The sequence below is a fragment of the Rhipicephalus sanguineus genome, chromosome 8 (genome assembly GCF_013339695.2).
Source record: "Rhipicephalus sanguineus isolate Rsan-2018 chromosome 8, BIME_Rsan_1.4, whole genome shotgun sequence".
NCBI classification, from domain to species: Eukaryota; Metazoa; Arthropoda; class Arachnida; order Ixodida; family Ixodidae; genus Rhipicephalus; species Rhipicephalus sanguineus.
This window is the reverse complement of record NC_051183.1, coordinates 58,832,803-58,855,775: the sequence shown is the minus strand read 5'-3', so window position 1 is coordinate 58,855,775 and position 22,973 is coordinate 58,832,803. Positions and strand designations below refer to the sequence as shown.

The 22,973-nt window shown below is 47.4% G+C and overlaps 1 protein-coding gene across 2 annotated transcripts in view; it reads left to right on the top strand.

The window, feature by feature from the left end:
- The window catches only part of LOC119403245 (uncharacterized), an 85,141-nt gene that overhangs the window by 8,349 nt on the left and 53,819 nt on the right, over window positions 1–22,973 (top strand). For both annotated transcript variants that reach the window (XM_037670191.2, XM_049418466.1), the window contains exon 2: window positions 9,421–9,651. In XM_037670191.2, the coding sequence (XP_037526119.2) occupies window positions 9,421–9,651 (231 nt within the window). The remainder of the gene's footprint in view (window positions 1–9,420; window positions 9,652–22,973) is intronic.

Here is a 22,973-nt window from a genome sequence, read left to right as displayed (position 1 = left end):
AACATTAGTAATGCCCAAGAATTAAGGTCACTTTGTACAATGCCTTGTAATATCTTTTTTTTTTCAAACGGCACGCCTTTTTCCCACTCCATGATTACCGGCTTGAACCCCAGAAAGTATGTTTATTCACACTGAATTTCAGTGTACGCATGCTTTAATACCCGACCAGTTCAGAGCTAGACATCGCTGCGCCCTGTGTTACGATAAGTGACCTGATTTGTCAGCGTGGCTTTTTGGGCTAGTTGGTTCTTTGCTTCAGAATGGGGCATAGCGCTAACACGCAAGGACGAGGAAGAGACAACAGGACAGGCGCTGACTTTCACTTGATTGTTTATTTTCGAAAGCAACAGTATAAATAGATCCGTACGCAAAAGTACTACTCATCGCACATGAAAACCTGCAGCGTCAAGAAAGGCCAATTCATTGGCAGTCAGCGCCACCGACGGGCAGCTGACACAGCTATCACCGGCCCTCGCGGGCGGTGATAGCTGAACCTTCGATTTTAATACGAAAGTGTTTTTGAAGCGCTCCACTGACGTATTTCCATTCCGGGTATGACGTTGTAAAATATACACTAACATATGGCAAAGAAAAAAATTGGCCGCGTATCTGCGTGCTTCGCTGCAAATGTCGTCTAAAGACGATAGAAGAGGCGCTGCGTGAGATATGAACGCCATCTGGCAATACGTCTGGAAACGTGAATGCTGTGTTGCGGGCTGGTAGTCCCGGCGCAGCAGCAGGCGAAGACCGGCGGTGACCAACGCGACCGGCGGGGACGCCAGCCAGCCCGAACACGCGGTTTGGCGCGAAGCGCCGAAGCAGAAGAAACGCCCGCACTCAACGAGTACTCTCCACACACTCTTTTATATTCACGTCGCCTGGGTAAAGCAGGAATGCCAGAGCGGCGCCCCATGGCATTCGTACATAAAGTCACTGTAACGGGAAAAGTACCGCGTTCCTTTTCTCTTCGCCGCCGCGCCCTTTCGGCGGCTTCACCACATAAATGGGCCAGCTCGCTCGCCTCGCTATTGTCTCCCGGCCGCAGACGCACGGCGCTTCGGCGGGCGATTGTTTTTATAGGCTGAGGAAAGCGTGCAGGAACATTACGACATCCCGTATCGTTTTGAGACTTCATCGAAAGCCTATCGAGGCATCGAAGAATGCCCGGGTGCTGCGCTTTTGGGTGCAGCAACTGGCTGGAAACGGGCAAGGCCCCCTTTGCCATTCCCAGCGGGAAAAAGGATGCCAAGCAACGGGCTGTGTGTGGCTGCACAGAATAAGGAGAAAAAAATTCGTTCCCACGACTGATACCCGCCTCTGTGAGGTAAGCGCTTCATTGAGAATTCGCGAATGTTGTTTCGAGGAATGTTTGCGCCTACCCTGCACTAGTGCAGCTTGTTTCGCGTGGTTGTCGCAGGAGGTTCATGCACAATAACATTGCCGGGCGGCTCTTTATTATGTTTGGCGTGAAATTGACTCCTTTGGGCTCACATATAATGATCAGCGCGCCATGAAAACTGACTGCTACAGATTGGTACTGCCTGCCGTGACTGTATGACGAACACAAATAACAGGTGGTAGCATGAAAATAATGGCTGATGCTCTCGCGGCCGGTTCACTTGCTTGATATGCACCAAAATCGGTATTGCGTGACGTGACTGTATAACCAATATAAATACCGTGTGGTAACATGAAAATAATGGTACGCACGTCATGTAAGGCATGATTTACATGCCATGCTCATGATGCTCTCGCGGCTTGTTCGCTTGCTTGATATGCACCAAAATCGGTATTTCGTGACGTTGCTGTAATGCGAACGTAAATAACAGGTGGTAACATGAAAATAATGGCACGCATGTCATGTAAGGCATGATTTACATGCCATGCTCATGATGCTGTCGCGGCCGGTTCGATTGTTTGATATGCACCAAGATCGGTACAGTCATGCAATTTATTATTTCCATGCTACCACCTGTCATTCATGTTCGTCATACAGTCAGGGCGCGCAATACCAATCTTGGTATATATCAAGCTAACGAAATGGCCGCGAGCATACCAAGAGCGTGCCATCCAAGTCATGCAATACAGACACACAAGTCATGATTTTCACATTACTAGTTGTCATTCGTGTTCGTTATACAGTCACCTCACGCTAACCAATTTGGGTGCATTTCAAGCTAGCGAACCGCCCGCCATCGCAGCATGAGCATGGCAAGTAAGTCATGCTGTACATGACATGGAAGTGATGATTTTCATGTTACCACCTATCACTAACGTTCGTCATAAAGAAATAGCTCGTCATAAAATTTTTGGTATATATGCATTTCATTCAACGACCGCGAGCGCCCCGACACCATGTCATGTAAATTATGTTTTACACGGCATGTCCGTCATGATTTGCACGTTATAATCTGTCACTTATGTTCGTCATACACTCTTGTCAGGCCATACCAATTTTAAAGGTGAACATTTGACAGCGTTCTGTCTGGTTGGGAGGAGAAAATATCAATTTGGGAAGAAAATACCAATTTTGTTGTGTATCAAGCTATCGAAGCGGCCGCGAGCGCACCATGAGCGTGGCATGTAAATCATGCCGTACATGGCATACATGTCATTATTTCATGTTATCACCTGTAATTTATATTTGTCATACAGTCATGTTATGCCATACCAAATTTGGTGTACATCCCATTAACGAAGCGGCCAGGACAGCATGAAGTCGGGGGCGGCTAGATAGATAGATAGATAGATAGATAGATAGATAGATAGATAGATAGATAGATAGATAGATAGATAGATAGATAGATAGATAGATAGATAGATAGATAGATAGATAGATAGATAGATAGATAGATAGATAGATAGATAGATAGATAGATAGATAGATAGATAGATAGATAGATAGATATAGATAGATATAGATAGATATAGATAGATATAGATAGATAGATAGATAGATAGATAGATAGATAGATAGATAGATATAGATAGATAGATAGATAGATAGATAGATAGATAGATAGATAGATAGATAGATAGATGGATGGATAGATACGTACAAAGTCGCAGAAATTCGCTAAGAAATGCTTCGCATTTAATAAATGCAGACAGCCGAGCGCGTAAATGCCGCGCAGTTCGCATTTCTTTATCGCGTTAGTACGCGTGCGTGCGCATGTAGGCAAGTGAAAATTGCCGCTATTTCTTTCATAATCAGTCAGAGAACAACGGTATGCTTCATTCGGGGCTGCAAAAGCGCACGCAATGCGTAAAACACGCGTTACTCCGCGTGAAATCAACACCGCACCGCCGCAGCTTCGGCCGCGCTGGACCAAATATGGCGGCGCGCAGGACGGTCGCGGTACTTTTCCCGTTCCAGTGACTTTATTCGTACAGTGCAATACTGAACCGAAACACAACAATGAGCTCGTGCAGAGGGCACGGAGGAAGGCAAGTTTCAGCGCAGCTTAAGAAACTAGGGTCTCTAGATTTACGTATTTATGTATTTTCTATTAAAGGAACACACCACCTAATACTTACCTAGTGATGTTGCGACTCAGATATGCGTAATGTTTGCTTTTTGATCAACAATGTACACAAGTATGAACCTAGTCAGCCGTTCACGATGGCTGGCCCTTGGGCAAGTGGTTCAACTTTAGCCGAGTGGCTCAATCGAAGGACGTGCCGACAAACAGAAAGACAGACAGACAGAAAGACAGACCAAAATTTCTGCGTTTAAGTTCCCCAAGAAAGACTATAGTCTTTAAAACTAGGGAGAAAAAGTTCCGCCACCGGGACGACCCCTAGCTCCGTAGCGCGCGGCGCGAAAGTATTCGGCAACAGACGGCATGTTCTTCGGCATACAAACTGCGAGCTATTTACATACACAATTCGCCGGTGGCGGTACTGAGATTGCTGGTACGTCAACGTGTTTTCGTTATATCTAGCGTGATGGCGCGAAGGGCTCGAAGGGCGCGCTTTAACTCTTTCGTTGCCGTGTCTGTAGAACATGGGTCACCGTTGACCCATACGCGCCACAAGCAATTTTTACAATATGAGAGCTCCTATGGATTTGCTGCGCCATCTGTCGTATTCTCTATAGGCACCAATCTTTCATTTTTTGCGTGGCTTGTATTTTTCCCGTCCGGCGGCGATTTTAAGCGGCGGTTCCTAGAGGTACTGTATATGCTACCTTAAAGTAGCAGAGTTGCGCATCTGTCTTCCAAACGCCGCTAGCAACCATGCGTTGCAGAGAAGCTGACGCTCGGGCCAATTTTAGTATTTCTCAATTGCGCCGCTGCAGCGAACTGGATTGACACTAGTCATTCACAGTAAAGTTAATCAGCGGTCTTGGACACGCCAAACATGTCGATCGGAGACCCGGTAGGCATGTCGCCTGCAAAAACAGAGTGCGTCTTGGCCGCATAGCTGTCGTTGCTTGCCAGGCCTATGCGCAACTCTGCTACCTAAAGGTAGCATATACAGTAACTCTAGTTCCTAGGGTGCCTCGATTTGCGCGTACCTCCGCTCCGGAGGAGCACATTGAGGCACCCTAGCGGTTCCAATTGCGCGGTTCGCTCCGTCAGTTTACGAAGATGGCAGACGCTTTTGTTGCCGCTCCCTCGCGCGAATGCTGGCGATTCTGTTGCATCTGGAAGCGATGATTCGACTGCTTCTAGCAGCAGTGATTACACAATTCCATATTTTTTGTGTAGTGAAGTCATACCTAGTGTTCTGACGCCGTCTGCGACACTGTACTTTTTTTCTTGAACAAGAATAGAGCGCAATTTGTCCATATATACATGGTTCAATAGCCCATTTCTTTCCCTTTTTACTCATATTTACTGTGCTCCTGTGTGTGAGAAATTTGTGCAGTAAAAAGAAACTGTGCAACCTGGCTGAACAAGGCACTTTCTACTAGGCAACAAGTAAACAAGTGTAACACGCGCAGTTATTGAGGTAGGTCAGTGAAACGTTTCTGTTAGGTAGGTGTCTTCAATGTAAACAATTTGAAATTTAAGATTATTCTTCAAATTTACATCTTGTATGTAGTAGGCATACAATTGCAAATGTTCTTTCGAATTTTCAAGAAATGTTACATTTAACAATTTTTTTCGCACATTACTTTCCAAGTTCAGTTTTTAAAACTGGCACACGTCAAAAGTACATTTATTTAGCGTTCTCTTGATGTATCGCATTGCAGTATAACTAATGTATTACTTATTACAAAAAAATACGTACAAGAACCTATAAGTTGCCCATGGGTGATTCCACGAGAGATCGAACATGCCTGTCCGGTCGCATTTTTTGTTTTGCCTGGGTTTTTTATATGTTGTGTGGGCACATTCAAAGTGCACGGAACTGAAAATTTTATTTCCAAGAAACGCTCCCAGCGCGCCAAAAAAATATTTGAAGGTGGCGGCGCGTGCCTCCTGTTTTTGCTCACTGCAGTGTTTTCGGATTTCGCGGCCGAATTTAGCGCGAACTATAAATGATGTGTCGAAAATTTCTTTTGCTGGTTTTAATACGCATTACTGTGAATTACATCCATGCTTTTTTTATGCCGTCCTCAAAAAGAAGAAAATGTGAAAAAATGGCAAACACGGCCGAAATCAAAAAAGGGTCCTAAGTTTGAGGCGCCTTGGCGCCTTTACTATTTCAAACAGAAACTTGAAAACAGTGTCAACTATAGAAAAGAGCCTTTGCAACATTTATACGGAAGATCATTTTCCTACAGGCAGCGCAAAAAAAGAAAAAAATAGTTAAAGAAGCGAGTTTTTTCAAAAAAGTACATTTTCAAAAAATAAAATAAAAAAACTCCGGTCTCAATTTTGACGGCAATTTTTTATCGAAGAGCGCTTACGTCAATGAACACACGGTTTTAATATCATATGTCCTCATTTGTTTGTTTACGAGATATAACTGGCCAAAGTGACCCTTGCTGTGAGTGCTCACTTCAGTGCGACTGATGGTTGTTAATAGCTTGCATTGTGCGTAAATCACAGTTTTAATTATTCTGCTGCAGCAAAACCTTGCTCTGGTGGCTTATCGTCACGAAAAATGTGTTCTCAGATTTTATTTGTGTCTAGCGTGTGCAAAAGTGGGCTGCTGCCGCCCTCTAAATGGCTCACGTGTAAACAGTTTGCAGCCTACAACCTCGCCTACAATCATCAGAGGAAAGATGGGCGCGCCTGTTCAAGATATCAATCGCTTCTTCTTCCTGAAGGAATGCCTGGTCTACCTCATCGCGATTAGATGTAGACAGGTTTTCCTTGAGGAGCCTAAAGCAATGCAAGCAGACCTCGCAGGTGTCGCGAAGATCCTCAGCCTATGACAGTAGCTTCTGGAGGTAGGCAACAACAAAAAGAGCAAAGAAAAAAATTTGCGCAACGAAAACGTTTTCCTCAGCAATCTTCTTTTTGTGAACGCGTAAATAATCGGCACAGAACAATCGGACGTAGCCATGGGCCGCGCGCATCGCGTGTAGTGAACAGCTAGACCTAGAGCAAACCGAAACGTTTATACTGAACGGCGCCGCACAAATTATCTCACATCTGCGCAGCTGTCATGAATGCCTTTGCAGAACTGGTCACGGTTTAACATTTTATTACTAAGGGTGTCTAAGCGCTTTGGGCTGTAATATTTAATTTGTAGGCCGCACTCATTGTCAAAACTAAGGGTAATGTCCGTCTGGTGCCACCAATGACCTTTGCTGTCCTCGACGTGGGAAAGCACTTTAGTAAAGTGGCAACAAAACATCATAAATTGGGCAGCTTCGGCCACTCACGGCTTAATCATGCCGCACCGCACGTTTTCTGGCTGCTGAAACGCTGAGGTAAAGGTCGAGATGATACAGGAAGACGTTATCTGCGACGCCGAAAACATGTGATAGCGGGAAGTGAAATAAACGGCTCGGAAATCATTGAGCTAACTTTTTTACAAATGTTGTTTAGGCACAGTGTGCGTCGAATGGGGAAGATGGTTAGAGCGTACAATGCACGTAATGGAAGGGAAGCAAGCAGGCAGTGAGAAAACAACTGCATAACAGCGCGCCTGCTGATTGTGGCATTTAGTTACAGATTAAGTTGGCCTTCGCTGCATACAAATGCTTTATTCTGTGTGCAAGGAGAGTTTTGACAAAGTGACCTAAACCATGTGTTCGTGGTGTCTCGTGTGCTTCTGATTAACAAATACTGGCGGGTAAGTTGAGGTTGTAAGCTGCAAACTGCGTACGCGTTCGGCCTTTAGAGAGCGGCAGCAGCCCACCCTGGATCAGCTAGACACAATTAAAGTTTGAGAATGCATTTTTCTTGACGACAAGACACCATAGCAAGGTTTTACTGCAGGAAAATAATTAAAACTAGATTTAAGTGCAATGCAAGCTGATGACAATCGATCGCACTGAAGTGAGCACACACAGCAAGGGTAATTTTGGCCCGTTAAAGCTCGTGAACAAAACAAATGAGGACATACATATTAACACGGTGTTTTCACTGACGTAAGCGCTCTTCGACAAAAAAAATGTCAAAATTGAGGCCTGAGTTTTATTTTTTGAAAATGTACTTTTTTGAAAAAAACTCGCTTCTTTAACTATTTTCTTCTTATATCGCGCTGCCTGTAGGAAAACGATCTTCCGCATAAATGTTGCAAAGGCTCCTTGAAATACTTGGAAAAAAGCATGGATGTAATTCACTGTAATGTGTATTAAAACCAACAAGAAAATTTTCGACACATCATTTATAGTTCGCGTTAAATTCGGCCGTGAAATCCCAAAACATTGCAGTGAACAAAAACAGGAGGTCCGCGCCGCCACCTTCAAATACTTTTTTGGCACGCTGGGAGCATTTCTTGGAAATAAAATTTTGGGTTCCGTGCACTTTGAATGTGCCCACATAACATATAAAAAACCCAGGCAAAACAAAAATATCGACCGGACAGGCATGTTCGATCTCTCGTGGAATCACCCTTTAGAGGGCGGCAGCAGCCCACTTTCGCACACGGTAGAACCAAATAAAATCTGAGAACACATTTTTCGTGACGATAAGCCACCAGAGCAAGGTTTTGCTGCAGCAGAATAATTAAAACTGTGATTTACGCACAATGCAAGCTATTAACAACCATCAGTCGCACTGAAGTGAGCACTCACAGTAAGGGTCACTTTGGCCAGTTATATCTCGTAAACAAAGCAAATGAGGACATATGATATTAACACCGTGTGTTCATTGACATAAGCGCTCTTCGATAAAAAATTTCCGTCAAAATTGAGACCGGAGTTTTTTTTATTTTATTTTTTGAAAATGTACTTTTTTGAAAAAACTCGCTTCTTTAACTATTTTTTTCTTTTTTTCCGCTGCCCGTAGGAAAATTATCTTCCGTATAAATGTTGCAAAGGCTCTTTTCTATAGTTGACACTGTTTTCAAGTTTCTGTTTGAAATAGTAAAGGCGTCAAGGCGCCTCAAACTTAGGACCTTTTTTTGATTTCGGCCGTGTTTGCCATTTTTTCACATTTTCTTCTTTTTGAGGACGGCATAAAAAAAGCATGGATGTAATTCACAGTAATGCGTATTAAAACCAGCAAAAGAAATTTTCGACACATCATTTATAGTTCGCGCTAAATTCGGCCGTGAAATCCGAAAACACTGCAGTGAGCAAAAACAGGAGGCACGCGCCGCCACCTTCAAATATTTTTTTGGCGCGCTGGGAGCGTTTCTTGGAAATAAAATTTTCAGTTCCGTGCACTTTGAATGTGCCCACGCAACATATAAAAAACCCAGGCAAAACAAAAAATGCGACCGGACAGGCATGTTCGATCTCTCGTGGAATCACCCCCATTTTCCCACGGTCACGAGAGTCGCTTTAAAGGTCATCGCCCCACGCATTGCGATGATCACGCGCCTCTACAGACGCGCCCGGGCACGTCTCCCTGGTCACATCTCTGTTGAAACTTCCAGATGGTGTGCGAAAGTGTGAGATCCGGGGTAACGATCCGTTCATGTCACCTTCACTTGCCATGGCTAGATTAACCGCAAGTTTGCGTTCACAGCACGAAGGTCACTTCGCTGGCCGCAGCGAACGTTTTTTCGAAAGGAGCGCGCTGCTGACACAGAAATAAGTTACAACAGCGACAGTTAGTTCGCGCGCATCCTGTGTATGTTCGTTCCATGTGTCCTTTCTGCTTGAGCAGGGCGTTGCGCGTTTCGAGTTCCTTGCCGTTCTTCTCGTGACATTGCAACTTGTTGTTATAGCATTCATTCCTTCGCCCTTGGGGCGAAAGAATGCACAACCGACGCTCAACTACGCATATGAACACACGTTTAACTTTCGTGTTATACCAATTCTCAAGACAGAGGGATTAGGCATGTTGTTTTCTTTGTGCATTTCTCACGCTCCTCACTTGTTTCCTCAATTTCTTTCCTAAACAGACGGACAAGGGCCTTACTCTCGCTGAATTCTCCCAAATCCTCGTCGCTGCCGATGACACGGTCTTCCACAGTCTCGAGAATGTCATCGATATCTTCAAGAAGGTTGACCAGACCTTCTGCGATGACGACACCTGTTTCACCTATCCATGCACTTTCGAGTCGACTTGCGTCTGCTGGGCGGCCAGTCGTCAGCAAGGCTGCAATCGCCTCTTCAACCCTCGAGGCGCCGAGGTCCTTCAATCGAAAAAGGGCCTGCTTTGCTTCCGAACAATGGATGTCGATGCGGAGGACTTGGATTCTCACGATGACGTCAAGTACCTCTGTCTGTACCTCTGGTTTCTGCGACAGCATACCTGCATCTCGGCGGTCTACCTGTCCCTTCCCGTCCTGGCGCCCAGGCACGTCTCCCTGTTCACGTCCCTGCTGACACTTACTGATGGTGTGCGGGAGTGTGAGATCCGAGGCAACGATCCCTTCATGGGACCTTCACTTCCCATGGCCGAGTTCAGATTAAGCATGCTCGGGTCCCTGTCCGAACTGCGAGAGCTGGGGCTAGCCGCGGTTCATTTGACTGACGATGACGCCAAGATCCTGGAACGTCTCGTGGAAAGAAATGAGTCTCTCGTTGCCCTCGTGCTCATCGATGTCGAGATGAGCGCGATCGCGTTCGCCGACATCGTCGAAAAGGTTGCCCAACACAAGGAGCTGCAGGATTTCCGCGTTAAGATGAATGCCGGGGAGCCTGAGACTTTCTTCGACGAAGTCCTCCATCTGACCGGCGTCTCGCGCAGCATCTCCAGGTTGCACGTCCACGTCAACCGTGGTTTGGTCGATCTGCTGAAGGGCCTTCTGATCTGCTCGTCGCTTAGTGAGTTCATCGTGGAGAATATGATCGAGGACGCGCAAGCGCTGGACGCGCTCGCCGATTTCCTGGAGAAGCAGCCTTGCAGGTGCTTGAAGGCTTGCATCGATGCCAAGAAGCTCGAGCGCGTGGACGGCGCGCTGGACAACATGCAGCGGATCGTTGGAAACAGTTCGCTGGAAGTCCTGGTGCTCTCGGGGTCAGTGTTCACGCCTCAGTCGGTCAGCCGCCTCGCCGACGGGCTGGCGATGAGCAAGACGTTGAAACAGCTCCACTTGGACGAATGTGAGCTCGCGTGCGCCGACGTGCTACGCTTAGTGAAGGCCACTAAAGAGAGCGCTAAGCAAGGCAAATTCGAAGAGCTCAACGTGGGAGCAGTCACTGGCAGTGGGGACCAGATGTGCGATATGTTCAAGGACATCACAGACGCACGCGTCTCCCACATAATTACTCTCACATACAGCGACAGTCTCGTACCAGCCCTGGGAAACTCTCTTCAAAGTATTCACTATATCAGTAGGTTTACCAAGGTGACCCTCTCCTACGGCTATAGAACGGAAGTCGAACCCACCCTTAAAGCGCTGAGGCTCACGGAGAACACACTGAAGAGCCTCTGCATAGACTCTCCCCGCGTAAGTTATTGCGCTCAGGCGATGCTTTGGGTTATGCTGTTTGGTAATTAACTAGTATGTAGTCCCGATGAAGGTACAGACACTGATGCAGGTATGCGCTTGTAAGATTGTTGTAATTTTGTGCTTGAACTTCTTGCTACATATTCATGGTAGCGGAGTCAGTTGTCGCTCTGCTAATTTCGCGAACACGGGTATGTCTCCCAGCTGCAGGGGGCCGCATATTCACGTGGTATGTGCCTCTGGGTGCTTGAATATAAGCGTACGATGAATAAACCCATGTGGTAAACGTTAATCTGGAAGCCACAGCTACGGCGTACCTCTGGATCTATGCAATCATCCTGAAGCGCTTCATTACACTTCACACAAAGTCGGACACGGCGGAAACCCTCAGCTTAAACTTTATATCCCGTCTCGAGTAACGGAAGCACCAATAATTTCTTTCACTGAAACTACTCAGACCGTGCCACTGACTAGGGAGTGTGACGAGTCGTTTCCTTGTGCCTGACTGATGTTCGGGGTGTTTATTTCGAGTGTAGTGGTGGCTAATCCATGTTTTTTAGGTACTTCTATTGCGTTATCAAATTAACACAGACCAACGAAACGCAACATCTGCAGTCTCTTCTGCATTGTCTTCGTTCGCAGGACCTCAGCATCCTGGGCGGCCAGTTTCTGGCTTACCTCATCCGCAACTGCAAGTCGCTGACTGTTCTCCAGCTGCGGTGTAGCATACAGGCCAAGGCGGCCAGGCAGATTCTCAAGGCCATAGCCCAGTCTAGGAGCCTCGTGGTCCTTGCCACCGAACGATGGTGCTATTGGCATGAAGTTCACCACGACCTTGTCGACATGCTCCGGCAGAATGTGGGCCTGCACCGGCTCGAGTTCTACCTTCGAGACGTCCAAGAGTACGAGAACTTGAAGCCGCACCTCGTCCAAGGTGTCTCCGTCCACCAGTACCTGACTTCCCTGAAGATCTATATCGGCGAGCAGCGCGAAGAGCTCGTCGTGCGTGACCCCGTGATCCTGGAGCACCTCCGCCTGAACGTCATCGTACAAGACTGGACCACGGACATCATGCTCAGGGAATGCTTTGCTCCTGAGGCCGCCGGTGCCGTTCAGGCTCTGGACGCCTGCGAGTCGCGTCTTGACCTGCTTCGGCGGACGGGCGCGTTCTCGCCGCGTACGGCCGACAACCGCCTCCGCTTGGCTCGCATGGCGACCAGGACAAAGTACTACCTCTTGCTCGCTGCATACCGCGGACAGGAAGAATTTGCTTGGTCGCCCGACAGCCAAGAACGTTATCAAGACCTCATGTCTAACGTCCGTGTCCAAGCGTTCAGCATTATGGGAATCCCGCAGTAGTGCAGTCCGCCTAGCAGTGGTACTGAGTGAGAGACACGTCATTGCTGAGCATATTTCACGTGCGTAGATAAACGGCACCTGCTCAGATGTTGCATGAAACGGAAGCTTGCGGACGTTTATAGTCGAACGAATGTTGCATGCCAGTCCTCTTCTGAGCACATATCAACGCAGAGTTTCCTGTACTGGGCTCATTATGCTGCATACGCAATTTTTTATATAACTGTATATAGCCTATTACGTGCCTTGACGTGTTTTCGGAGGCATATTGGCCGGAAAGGGCATTGAGAATATGTTTGTTGCTCTTATACGGTGATGTGAAATGCTTGTTTTGAAGGATAAATTATATACGAAAGTAATAAACCTTATTTCTGTACTTTGTGTGATATCTTTTTTAAAAATCTTTAATCCATTACTGCACATTGTTGCATTTACGCAACATTCCAATAACTGCTAATCAAAACAAGAGCAAAGCCCCTTTGGAGCTGCTGGTACACGTTGCTGCATTTCTACAACACCGGTTTGAAAACGCGCCACCTTGTGCTGCCATCTGTCCTCCTCTGAGTTATTAGCAAAACATCCATGGCGGACGCTACGCGTGCTCGCGTGCAGCAATAAGGTAAGTTTTGGCAGTTATAAGTGCGTCTCTGTGCGCGATAACGCGCGGAAAAGAATCGCTAGCTCTTCTACACATCCTCCTGGTCATGTAGATCACAAGAAACTTTGTTATCACTCGATAGTTTCTTCCGGCCGACGAAAAGTTGCTTTGTTGCGCAAATGCAACAACGTGTGCATGTGCTTCCTTTTCTCAGAGATCCAGATGGACGCTAAACGCTTTTATGGCCGGGCCGTTCCTTCCGATAGTGAAGACAGTGACCTTTCCGGTAGTGACGAGGACCCCGAGAGTAAGTCGTTTTGGATTCAGCACGTTTGTAGAATGGTTACAGATCAATTGTCCAAGCTTTTTTTTTCGTAGCACTCTGGTGTATTCGCGCGTTGCTGTGTTGCGCCGTCATGGGTGTACCCGTGCGCTCCCTGTTCCATCTATGGCTACGTTTGGCTGTGTTTTATCGCAGACTTTAGTATATGTGTAACCATAGACGTGCGCACGAAAGGCGGGAGGGGGTGGTGCTAGTCATCTAAGAGGAGGGGGATCGCAAAGTTATGCCCCATACAGAAGGGTGGGGAGTGTGCTGCGATGAACCTTCGCCCCCGTTCATAGAGAACACTGCGCACGCTAATCTGCGTAACATTTTTTTCCTCCTTCAGATGTTCAACCTCGCTTGGAAAAGCTAACTGAGAGCACACGTGAGTCGAGTGCATACTCCGACGAGGACGAGTGTACGGCAAATTGCACGCCTAACCACCACTCATCAGAAACTAAGAGAAGGATAATTTTGAAGAAGAAAAATCTATTGAGAGATCCACTGACAGTTCAGGTACACGAGCAAAGTGAACTTTCAAAGGATATCTCGGAGTTATATCGGGGGATATATCATTCTTTGGAGCTCAACCTGTTGTAAATGCATCAAGGTACAACAGACAAAAAAAAGAGCGGATTGATGTACCCTGCCCTTCAGTGATCACAGACTACAATAAGCATATGGGAGGCGTCGATCTCTTGGACTCTCTTATTTCGCTTTATCGTCCCTACCTCAGGTGGAAGAAGTACTACTTTCATGTTTTTCTGCACATTCTTGACTTGACGGTAGTCAATGCTTGGTTACTGTACAAGAGCAATGCCATGACTAACGCTGATGAGCACAGAGGAAGGCTCCTTCCCTTGGCAGAATTCAAGATGAGCCTGGCTACGTCGCTCTGCAAGGCTGGCAAGACGCAGCTCAAAAAGTGAGGTAGACCTAGCAATGGTTCAGTGGAACAAGGCATCCAGATGAAGAAAAAAAGGGGACCATCAGGGCCGACCCCAGCTCAGGATATCAGGCTAGACCAGGTATTACTTCTGACCTATCGAACTTCATCCCGGGGCTCATTATTTGCATTTCTTTCCCCAGGTTGGTCACTGGTTTTTTTGGAGCCAGAAGCGCCAGCGCTGCAAGTTTTCTGGCTGCACCGGAATTTGCATGACTTACTGTTTGAAGTGTGGAAACCACCTCTGCACAACAAGCAAAAGCAATTGCTTTCATTTATATCACACCACAACATGAGTACATCCACTGATTGTTAAGGGCCAATAAATAGTTCAGTGTGGATCGCACTGAGCATGTTTCACCTTCAACTTCTTTATTTACTTGTTGTTGCAAATATGCAACACACCGGTTTCCTTAGCGTACCTGGAGAGAAAATCCACAATTTTTTTTCTTTGGTAGTACTGCCACTTCTACCCTTCAGCGCAACTCCATGAATAAAATCATGACACAACAAAAAATTCTGTACTAAAGGGTTAAGCTTTATTTCAAAAATTTACGCTGCCTACACGCGTGCCTCTCTTTCTGGTTCAACGGGGTGACTGGTCACAGTAACTCTAGTACAGGGCCTTCTCGTCCCTTGATCATGACAGTGCGTTAGTGTCAGTGTGCTGAAACTGCATTGCCTTCCAGGTTTTAGTTTCACTTGGAGTGAACTGGTTTCTTTATTAGGCGCTGGCTCGCCAGGTTCTTAGGCTGGGGCAATGTGCCGCGCCGTAGGCGTAACCTTAGTTCGAAAGGCTACCGCTACAGGCGCAGCTCGCGCGAAAGAGAAGTCGTCTTCTTCTTGTTCTTCGAGCTCCTTGATGATGATATTAACGCAGGCAAAACCACATATAGCATAGCCAACTGTAGCATGCGCACGCTCGCGCGAAAGAGAAATCTTCTTCCTCTTGTTGTTGGAGAGCCTTGATCACGATAATAACGCAGGCAAAACCACATATAGCATAACCAACTGTAGCATGCGGCGCTCACTCCACTCCGGCAGTGCGCTTCGAAACTCATAACATGAACGAAGAAGACAAGGCGTCGAAGCGGAGTGCTCGCAAGGTAGCAGCAGCGCGGGTTCGTCGCCAAGACCCTGCGGTGAGAGCTCGCGAGGCCGCTGAGAGACGTCAGCGTCGTGCAGACCCCGCCATACAAGCCCGCGAAGCCGCAGCAGCGCGGTAGCGGCGGCAAGAGAACCTCGAAGAGGTACGGGCGCGGGATGCAGCTTCCGGCCGTTACCTGAGGTTGGTGGCGCGGACGCGCGCTTCAAGCGCGATTTTCTCGACCGTACGTTCGGCCACAGCTGCAAGGCCTGCGACTGCTTGTGGTTCGACAACAACCTGACCACAATCGCTACTATAACAACCTGTGACGTCTTTATATGACAGTAGAGGAATTTTACGGGTCATTCACGGTTTACCCGATTATCTCCGAGCCAGCTCCTCAATCATCATTCACTTCGTGAATATGGCGTGATTTTCTTTGTGGAAGCGCTTCCAAAGTATTTGCGAAAGAATTTCAGTTGGGGGACAACAAAACGTCGAAGACTGATCATGCTTTACCGGACAATAATGCCTGCTGCATTCAACATATAGTGGCTGCTTGCAATTAGATAGTGAGAGAAGTGGAGGACACGGAGGTTAGCCAGTTTTTAGTATCAGCTATGCTGCGCTGCACTAGGTTGGTGAAGTAAGGGATTGGAAAGATTAGTCGTTCTGAAAGGCCAGTAGATCGTAGGAAGTCTAGGAGTGCGTGTACGACCTTTTCTGCGACGTTAAGCCGGGATAATGGCGTATTATTCTTTCCTCTGACAGAGGTTGGTCGGGTAACTTGTGGAGAAGGTTACAACGCAATTGTGTGTGTGCTGTAGTGCGGCGAGTCTCCCAGAACCTGTCGAATCGTTTCTTCATCGTCACAGTGTTGAATGGTGGTGGCGTAGGCTGCTCGTACGCGGAACGCGTACACTTGGGATCCTAAGCGGAACCGGGTGAATCGGGTGATGCAGCCTTCCGACTGCAATGTCGAAGTCCTCCAGAGGCTTGTTCAACCATCGCTACAAAAGATAATTCTACGCTTTACATAATCAATTTTGAGACGAAAGCCTTATATGCCTCACTAAACAGGACATTTGACCGTCCGTGGCCTCTCGCACCCTGCGGCGTCGGGGACTATACTCGGCGACAACTTATCTTGGCATTGGAGCGAAGGCTACGGAGGCGGGGCATCCGCACATTTGTGTTACTACGCAAGTAGTTCGGCATCTTGCAGCCGGTTTCAGTTCCAGTTTCGGTTTCGCTTGCTCGCATCGCTAGACCGTTTAGCAGCACGTATACATGCAGAATGGGGCCATATTGAGATTGTCATCAGTGTGCGTAGATGCACCTACCTACTGTACTGTATATTGTCACGGGTTTGTTACTTTAACGAAGGCAGCAGTGGGCGTGTCGAAGATGAAACTCTTTATTTGGCCGAACTTGTGGGCGGGAAACGAGTCAGTCAGAGCGTCGTCCGTCAATAATTTTGACAAGTGGAAAGCGTCTCGGCTTTTTATACATGTTCTATCGAATGTTCCAGCGTTATCGCTGGTGGCCACGTAAACTCTAGACTATTCGCGTACCGCGCGCAATCTTAACGGAAAGATCTAAAGCAATCGTGATGCTTCTGAAACATCGCATCGCGGTCTGTGCGGAGCATTCCAAACAGTCTTTGCGGGTGAAGCCCGAAGACAACAAAATAGGACACATGGCAATATTGTTACGTGAATGACGACTCGGTAGACTGTAGTCCGTAGACTATCTACACGATATATTTACAGGAGTGGTTGCAGCGCTGACCGGTTCAGCCGAGAGCCCGAGCAGAGAGAGATCTTCCTTCTCTTCGTGCGGCGCACACGCGCATGGTGCAAGGGGCTGGCAGTATGCATGCAGCATAATCCCCGGCGGCAGAAGCGCCGTCTCGGCGCATCAGATGTCAACGTCACTGGGAGAGTAGTAGGGCTTCAAGCCTGCGACATGTACGATATCGCTGGCCGGTGTGGAAGACGAAGGCGACGAGGCGACAGGAGCGATTTCATAAGTTACCGGGTTACCGCACGAACGACTCTGTATGGACCTGTGTATCGAGACATCAGTTTTTCCGACATTCCAACGTGACGGGTGGGCGACCACAGCAGGACCAAGGAACCGGGCGAGAAGTGCACGTCTCGGTGTCTGCGATCGTACAACCGCCGTTGCTTTTCTTGAGAAGTCAAAAGGCGAGTGCGGGCGGTTTCACGTGCATGGGCAGCCCTGGTGATAGCGTCAAGGGCATATTCACTGGTCGGTACTGCGGGAAACGGGATGGTGGTGTCCAGGGGCAACGTTGGTTGTCGGCCGAACAACAGAAAAAATGGAGAGTAACCAGCAGTGTTGTGGCGCGAAGAATTGTACGCAAATGTCACGTATGGCAAAGCAAGGTCCCAGTCGGAGTGGTCGGAGGAAACATACTTCGCAAGCATGTCTGTAAGTGTTCGATTGAGACGCTCCGTAAGGCCATTTGTCTGCGGATGGTAGGACGTAGTAAGCTTGTGCCTCGTTTCACATGACCGCAGAATGTCGGCTATGACCTTCGACAGAAATGTGCGGCCACGGTCCGTAAGCAGCTGGCGTGGAGCTCCATGTTGCAAAATCACGTCGTGTAGGAGGAAGTCGGCGACATCGGTGGCGCAGCTTGTTGGAAGAGCTCGTGTGATGGCGTAGCGCGTGGCGTAGACTGTGGCCACAGCTATCCACCTGTTGCCAGAGGAAGACACGGGAAACGGGCCAAGTAGGTCTAAGCCAACGCGAAAGAACGGTTCTGACGAAATGTCAAGGGGTTGAAGGCACCCGGCGGGAAGCGTCGATGGTGTTTTGCGGCGCTGACATTTCTCACACGCCGCAACATATCTTCTAACGGAGCGTGCAAGCCCTGGCCAAAAGAAGCGTCGGCGGATGCGGTCGTAAGTGCGCGATACACCAAGGTGACCGGCCGTTGGAAGGTCATGAAGTTCGTGAAGGACAGCCTAGCGGAGGTGTTTCGGAATAACAAGCAGCAGGGCTGGTCCATCTGGGTGAAAACTGTGGCGGTAGAGTGCACCATCTCGGAGAACGAACGAGCGATGGGACCGGTCGGTAGACGATGATTCTAGGCGTTCGATGATAGTACGCAAGGACGCATCACGGTGTTGCTCGTCGCCGATGTTTGTTAGTAAGGAAAGTGAAAAGACGCAAGCGTCGGCGTCGGTGTCAGAGATGGTGCTCGATTCATCGACCGGGTAGCGAGACAGGCAGTCTGCGTCCTGGTGTAGGCGGCCCGACTTGTACGTCACTGTGTAGCTATATTCTTGGAGTCGCAGAGCCCAGCGACCAAGACGGCCAGTAGGATCCTTTAGTGACGAAAGCCAACAGAGCGCATGATGGTCCGTTATTACAGAAAAGTGCGTGCCATATAAATATGGGCGGAGCTTGTCACAGACTGAAATGGCTCCTCTTCGTAATTTTTTCCCAGTAACAAGGTTTAGCATCAAAGATATAATTTGGAATACAAGGTCAATAAATTGCTTATTTTCCGCATGGCCTATTGTTCGATTCTGAATAATTAAAGAGGCATCTAAATTGTGTCACCAAAAAGTCCGCATAGGGCCATGCAGGCATTTCTGTTACTGCAGTCCAATGAAGAAGCCCTGAAGAAAAGCATATTTTAATACGTATTGCGAATCCTAATATCTAAAATCTAAATTATCTATATCCAAATTATCTATGAAAAACTCGTCTTGACAACAGTCTCGCTTCACCACTCACATCGCACTGCTGTGAATGTATCGCGTCGTCGTCTTATTCTGCCTAAGGTAAATACTAATTACGGTCGCTCTACACTAAACTTTAAGGGTACATCTCTTTGGAATAAACTCGATTGTAACCTAACCAGTATAACAAATTTGAAAACATTTCTAAGAAACCTAAAGCCCTCCCTTATTGGCAATCTATAGCACACTTGCTCACAGTTACCTTTTTCCCTCCCTTTTTTTTTCCTCCTAAGATGCCTTTTATATTGAGCATTCCTCGAAAAATTTGTAATTTGTGTGAAATTTCTTTTGTGCTATACTTGTTTGTTGTACTTAACTCAGACACTTCTGTTCGATCTTATTACAATGTGTATAATAACTGCTGCTATCGATGTTTTTTACTAGAGCTAACTTCGGTAGGGACCCTTTAACAAATTTGTTGGGTCCCAAAAGTGTGTTTTTGTAACCAATACATGTGTTATGTTAAATAAACTTTCAAACTTTCAAAATAGGTTAGAAATCTATAGGTTTGAGCTTAGTTGGGTGCTATAATTCACCAGCGTCCAGCGCGAAAGAGTGTGTTGAGCTGAACGGTGGTGGTTTGAAATAAAGTTTCGAAGTACTACTTTTTTATTTGTAACTAGATGCTGGGACAGCAAGAATGATCACTTGCTAGGGCTTAATGTAACTGCTTTGACGTAGAGAGGACAGCACCAGACTTAGCGGTGCGATGCGGCATCGAAGTTTTGTCATGTCTGCTTTGAATTTACGTGTGGAACGTTATATATTAACCCTCATAGAAAGCGAATGGCTAGATGCTAAAGCCGGTATCTTATTATAATTCTTTATATTGAAGTAAAGACAACTTTCTGAATCGTAGCTTCGGTGACGTAAGCTGTAATTGGCATAACTGACATAAATGGACCTTCAATGGATATCCACTAGAGTGCGTCAGCCACATTGTTTAAAGGTATACCACGGTCTTTCGTATATGGCCGTAATTATAAAGGCTATAGTTGATCTTGGGCGAGTAAAATCTGAGGCTAAAGTTCACATCACCAAGGCTCATTGAAAATGGTGTCGTTTCGGTAAGAAATGCAAACTGTGGTAGCCTTGGTGCAGATACGTAGATTTTAAATATATTTCAAGTGATAGGATGCGGAATCTGCAAGCAGGGGTTTTTGATATAAATTTATAAAACATTGTTAGCCGCAAATTTCGGTTCGCCACGTTCGACGAGCTTATAGCTATAAAATAGCGAGAAGATTAACACTGTAGGCTGAACCACGAAACAATAGAGCACAACGAAACTCATGTAGCGGTCGAAGATACATGAGATAGATCATGTCATAATATACCTGCGTAACCCAGAACGGTGTTGGTGAAGACTGCGTATTATACCAACGGCACATGTTGCCTTATATTTACCCTGTTCAATGTGATTACGCCAGCTCAGTTTGCCATCATATATTAACGCGACAGCGTTAAAGAGCTCGTTACTCAGATATTTTGGCGTAGGCCTCGGTGTCGTTGGTTGTGAGCGAAAAATGAGCGTTCTCCGTGACCGAAAAATCGAGAAAGATGCAAATAAAATAAATAATAAAAGAAATGCCGCCACCTCCCCGAAGGGAGTCGTGAAGAAATGCGAATGCATTTCTTGCGCCGAGAGTACACGGCGTAGTAATTTTAATGGCGTAAGTTAATGACGAGACGAGGATTTGTACCCTAACCATTTATTTACACATTCATTAGCACCTGTTTGTGTTGTCATTGCACCTGACGGCCATAATCTCAGCCTTGTGGTCGCCATTGGCGTTTCACAGCGGCGTCTCGAGCACACATTTCCGGATGTTCTTGAGAGGCGCCCAGCCAGCGAACGGTCGAGAGTGAGAGGCGAGCGTACGGGAGAGTGGGGCGCAGGAAGGAGAGAGAGCGAACGGCGAGAGAAGGAGCGGCGAAGCACTGCACCTACCTTCTCCTACACTCTCCGCACACACGCGGGAGCTCCGCCGAGCTCCCGCGATGCGAGCGCCCTCACACGCCAGTCTCCAATCACTCTCCGCTACTCCACCCCCACCACCTGCTCCGGTTGCTAGGGGCGAGGATAAGCGCGCGCGCCCGCAGCTGTTGCTATGGGAGAGGGAGTGAGAGCGGAGAGATAACACCTGCCGGCGTGCGGACACCGACAGACGCCTGACAGGCCCCGACTAAGAAATGCATTCGCATTTAAAAATATTTCGTTCGATCGAGAAGCGAACCCAGGCCTCCTGCGTGGCATGCAGGTTTTCTACCACAGAGCCATGTCATTGCTTTTTTTGTGCACTAATGCATGGGAATGATGCCATTGCTTGAAACTGCTTCGAAAAAAAAAAGACTCCATGAATGTCACGTAGTGAGAAGAGTCTCTTTAACGCGTTTAATATTGCGCGGCAGAAGCGTAGAGTCCCGCCAGGTGTCAAAACATGTGAACTGCGCAACTAATGGGTGTCTAAAGGCCAACGTATTACAAAGCGCTCCGAGATACTTAATTATTATCACCAACAAAAACATCAACAGAGTGAGCAGTTGCGTAGGTTCACGTGTTGCCTTACGCACGCGTAGTGGGCACTTCGCTAATCCACAAAAGGAAGACTTATGGCGTAGTGGGCACCCCGCAACTGTACTTACAGTAGGCATTCTAGGATAGCTTGAAAGGGCCAATGTCACCCGCACAGACGTTCGTTTCCTTGCGACGCGGTTGAGGCATGCACCGAGAACCGAAGCCAGCCTAGCGATTGTGGAGGCGATGCGCGTGAGGCCGGATTTCGCTATCGCGTTCTACTCTTGAAGGCAAAGCTCAAGCATCCTCAAAGTTTTTCCACCTAAATATTTAATACAGTCAACATGAAGCATTCTTTCCCGACGGTACTGAACAGTTATTTTGCGATGCCACTAAGAGTGCGGACCACTATAATTTTCACGCATGTTTGCTTTTCTCTTTTTAACACGAAAGTGTTTTATGCCGGGGTCCACCAAGACTTCAGTGACGTATTTCCGTCACGGAAATGACGTTGAAAAAATATACACGATCAGATGGCAAAGAAAAAAAGTTCCGTCAACGGGCGTCGAACCCACGACCGCTCGGTCCGCAACAACACATGCCGGGCACGCTATCCACTGCGCCACGGTCAGAGACTATAGATGCTTTACAAACACGCCTTTTATATCTACCACTCGCCAGATCGGCGGAGTGGTGTTGCCCTGTGGGAGCGGTAAAGTGAAGTAATTCTTCATTACTGTGGCCTCCGCGAATAGCACCTGCAACGCGTTACACGTCCCTCCCATTCGGCGCGTCTTCATTAGAAATTCAATTTTGTCAATGCCTTAACACACAGTGAGGGGGCGACCTTAGCGCAAGCGTCGTAAAAGCGTTGGCCTCGCTCATAGCATCACGATAATCCAAATCAAAAATAGCTCTGCGACGCGCGCTTGCCTCACCTGGTTGTAACACCGCGTTCCCCGCTGACGAGTTCGGGCCGAGAAAAATCGTGGCCGGGCTACAGGGGCGGCGCGACGCGCTTTGCGTTTCCCTCTAGTCCGGCTGTGGTGTTCAATCATACCTTAATATGCCGCGGTATGGCGACCAAGTTCTGCGTCCAATATGCGACGTTCTTCTGGTTATCACACCTGGTTCTCTGATTATGCTTTCACCGTTAACTACTACAGCTACCACAAGCGTTTGTTTAATTGTTAAACGCGTACGTTAGTCTTCGGGATGGAGATGAACCACCAAGCATCAAAGTGGGTGCATCAACGTTAAACGGTGCTATAGCTGCCAGACATCTATATACATTATGCAAACTCTCTTATATAAAGGTATAGCAAACATTCACCTACTTCTGTAAGGACACGTTTTACTTTCGTGTTATTCCGATTCCTATGACGGAGGGATCAACCGTGTTTTTTACAGCAGAGCTATTATGCCTTCCTTTTTTCAGTCCGTGATGTAG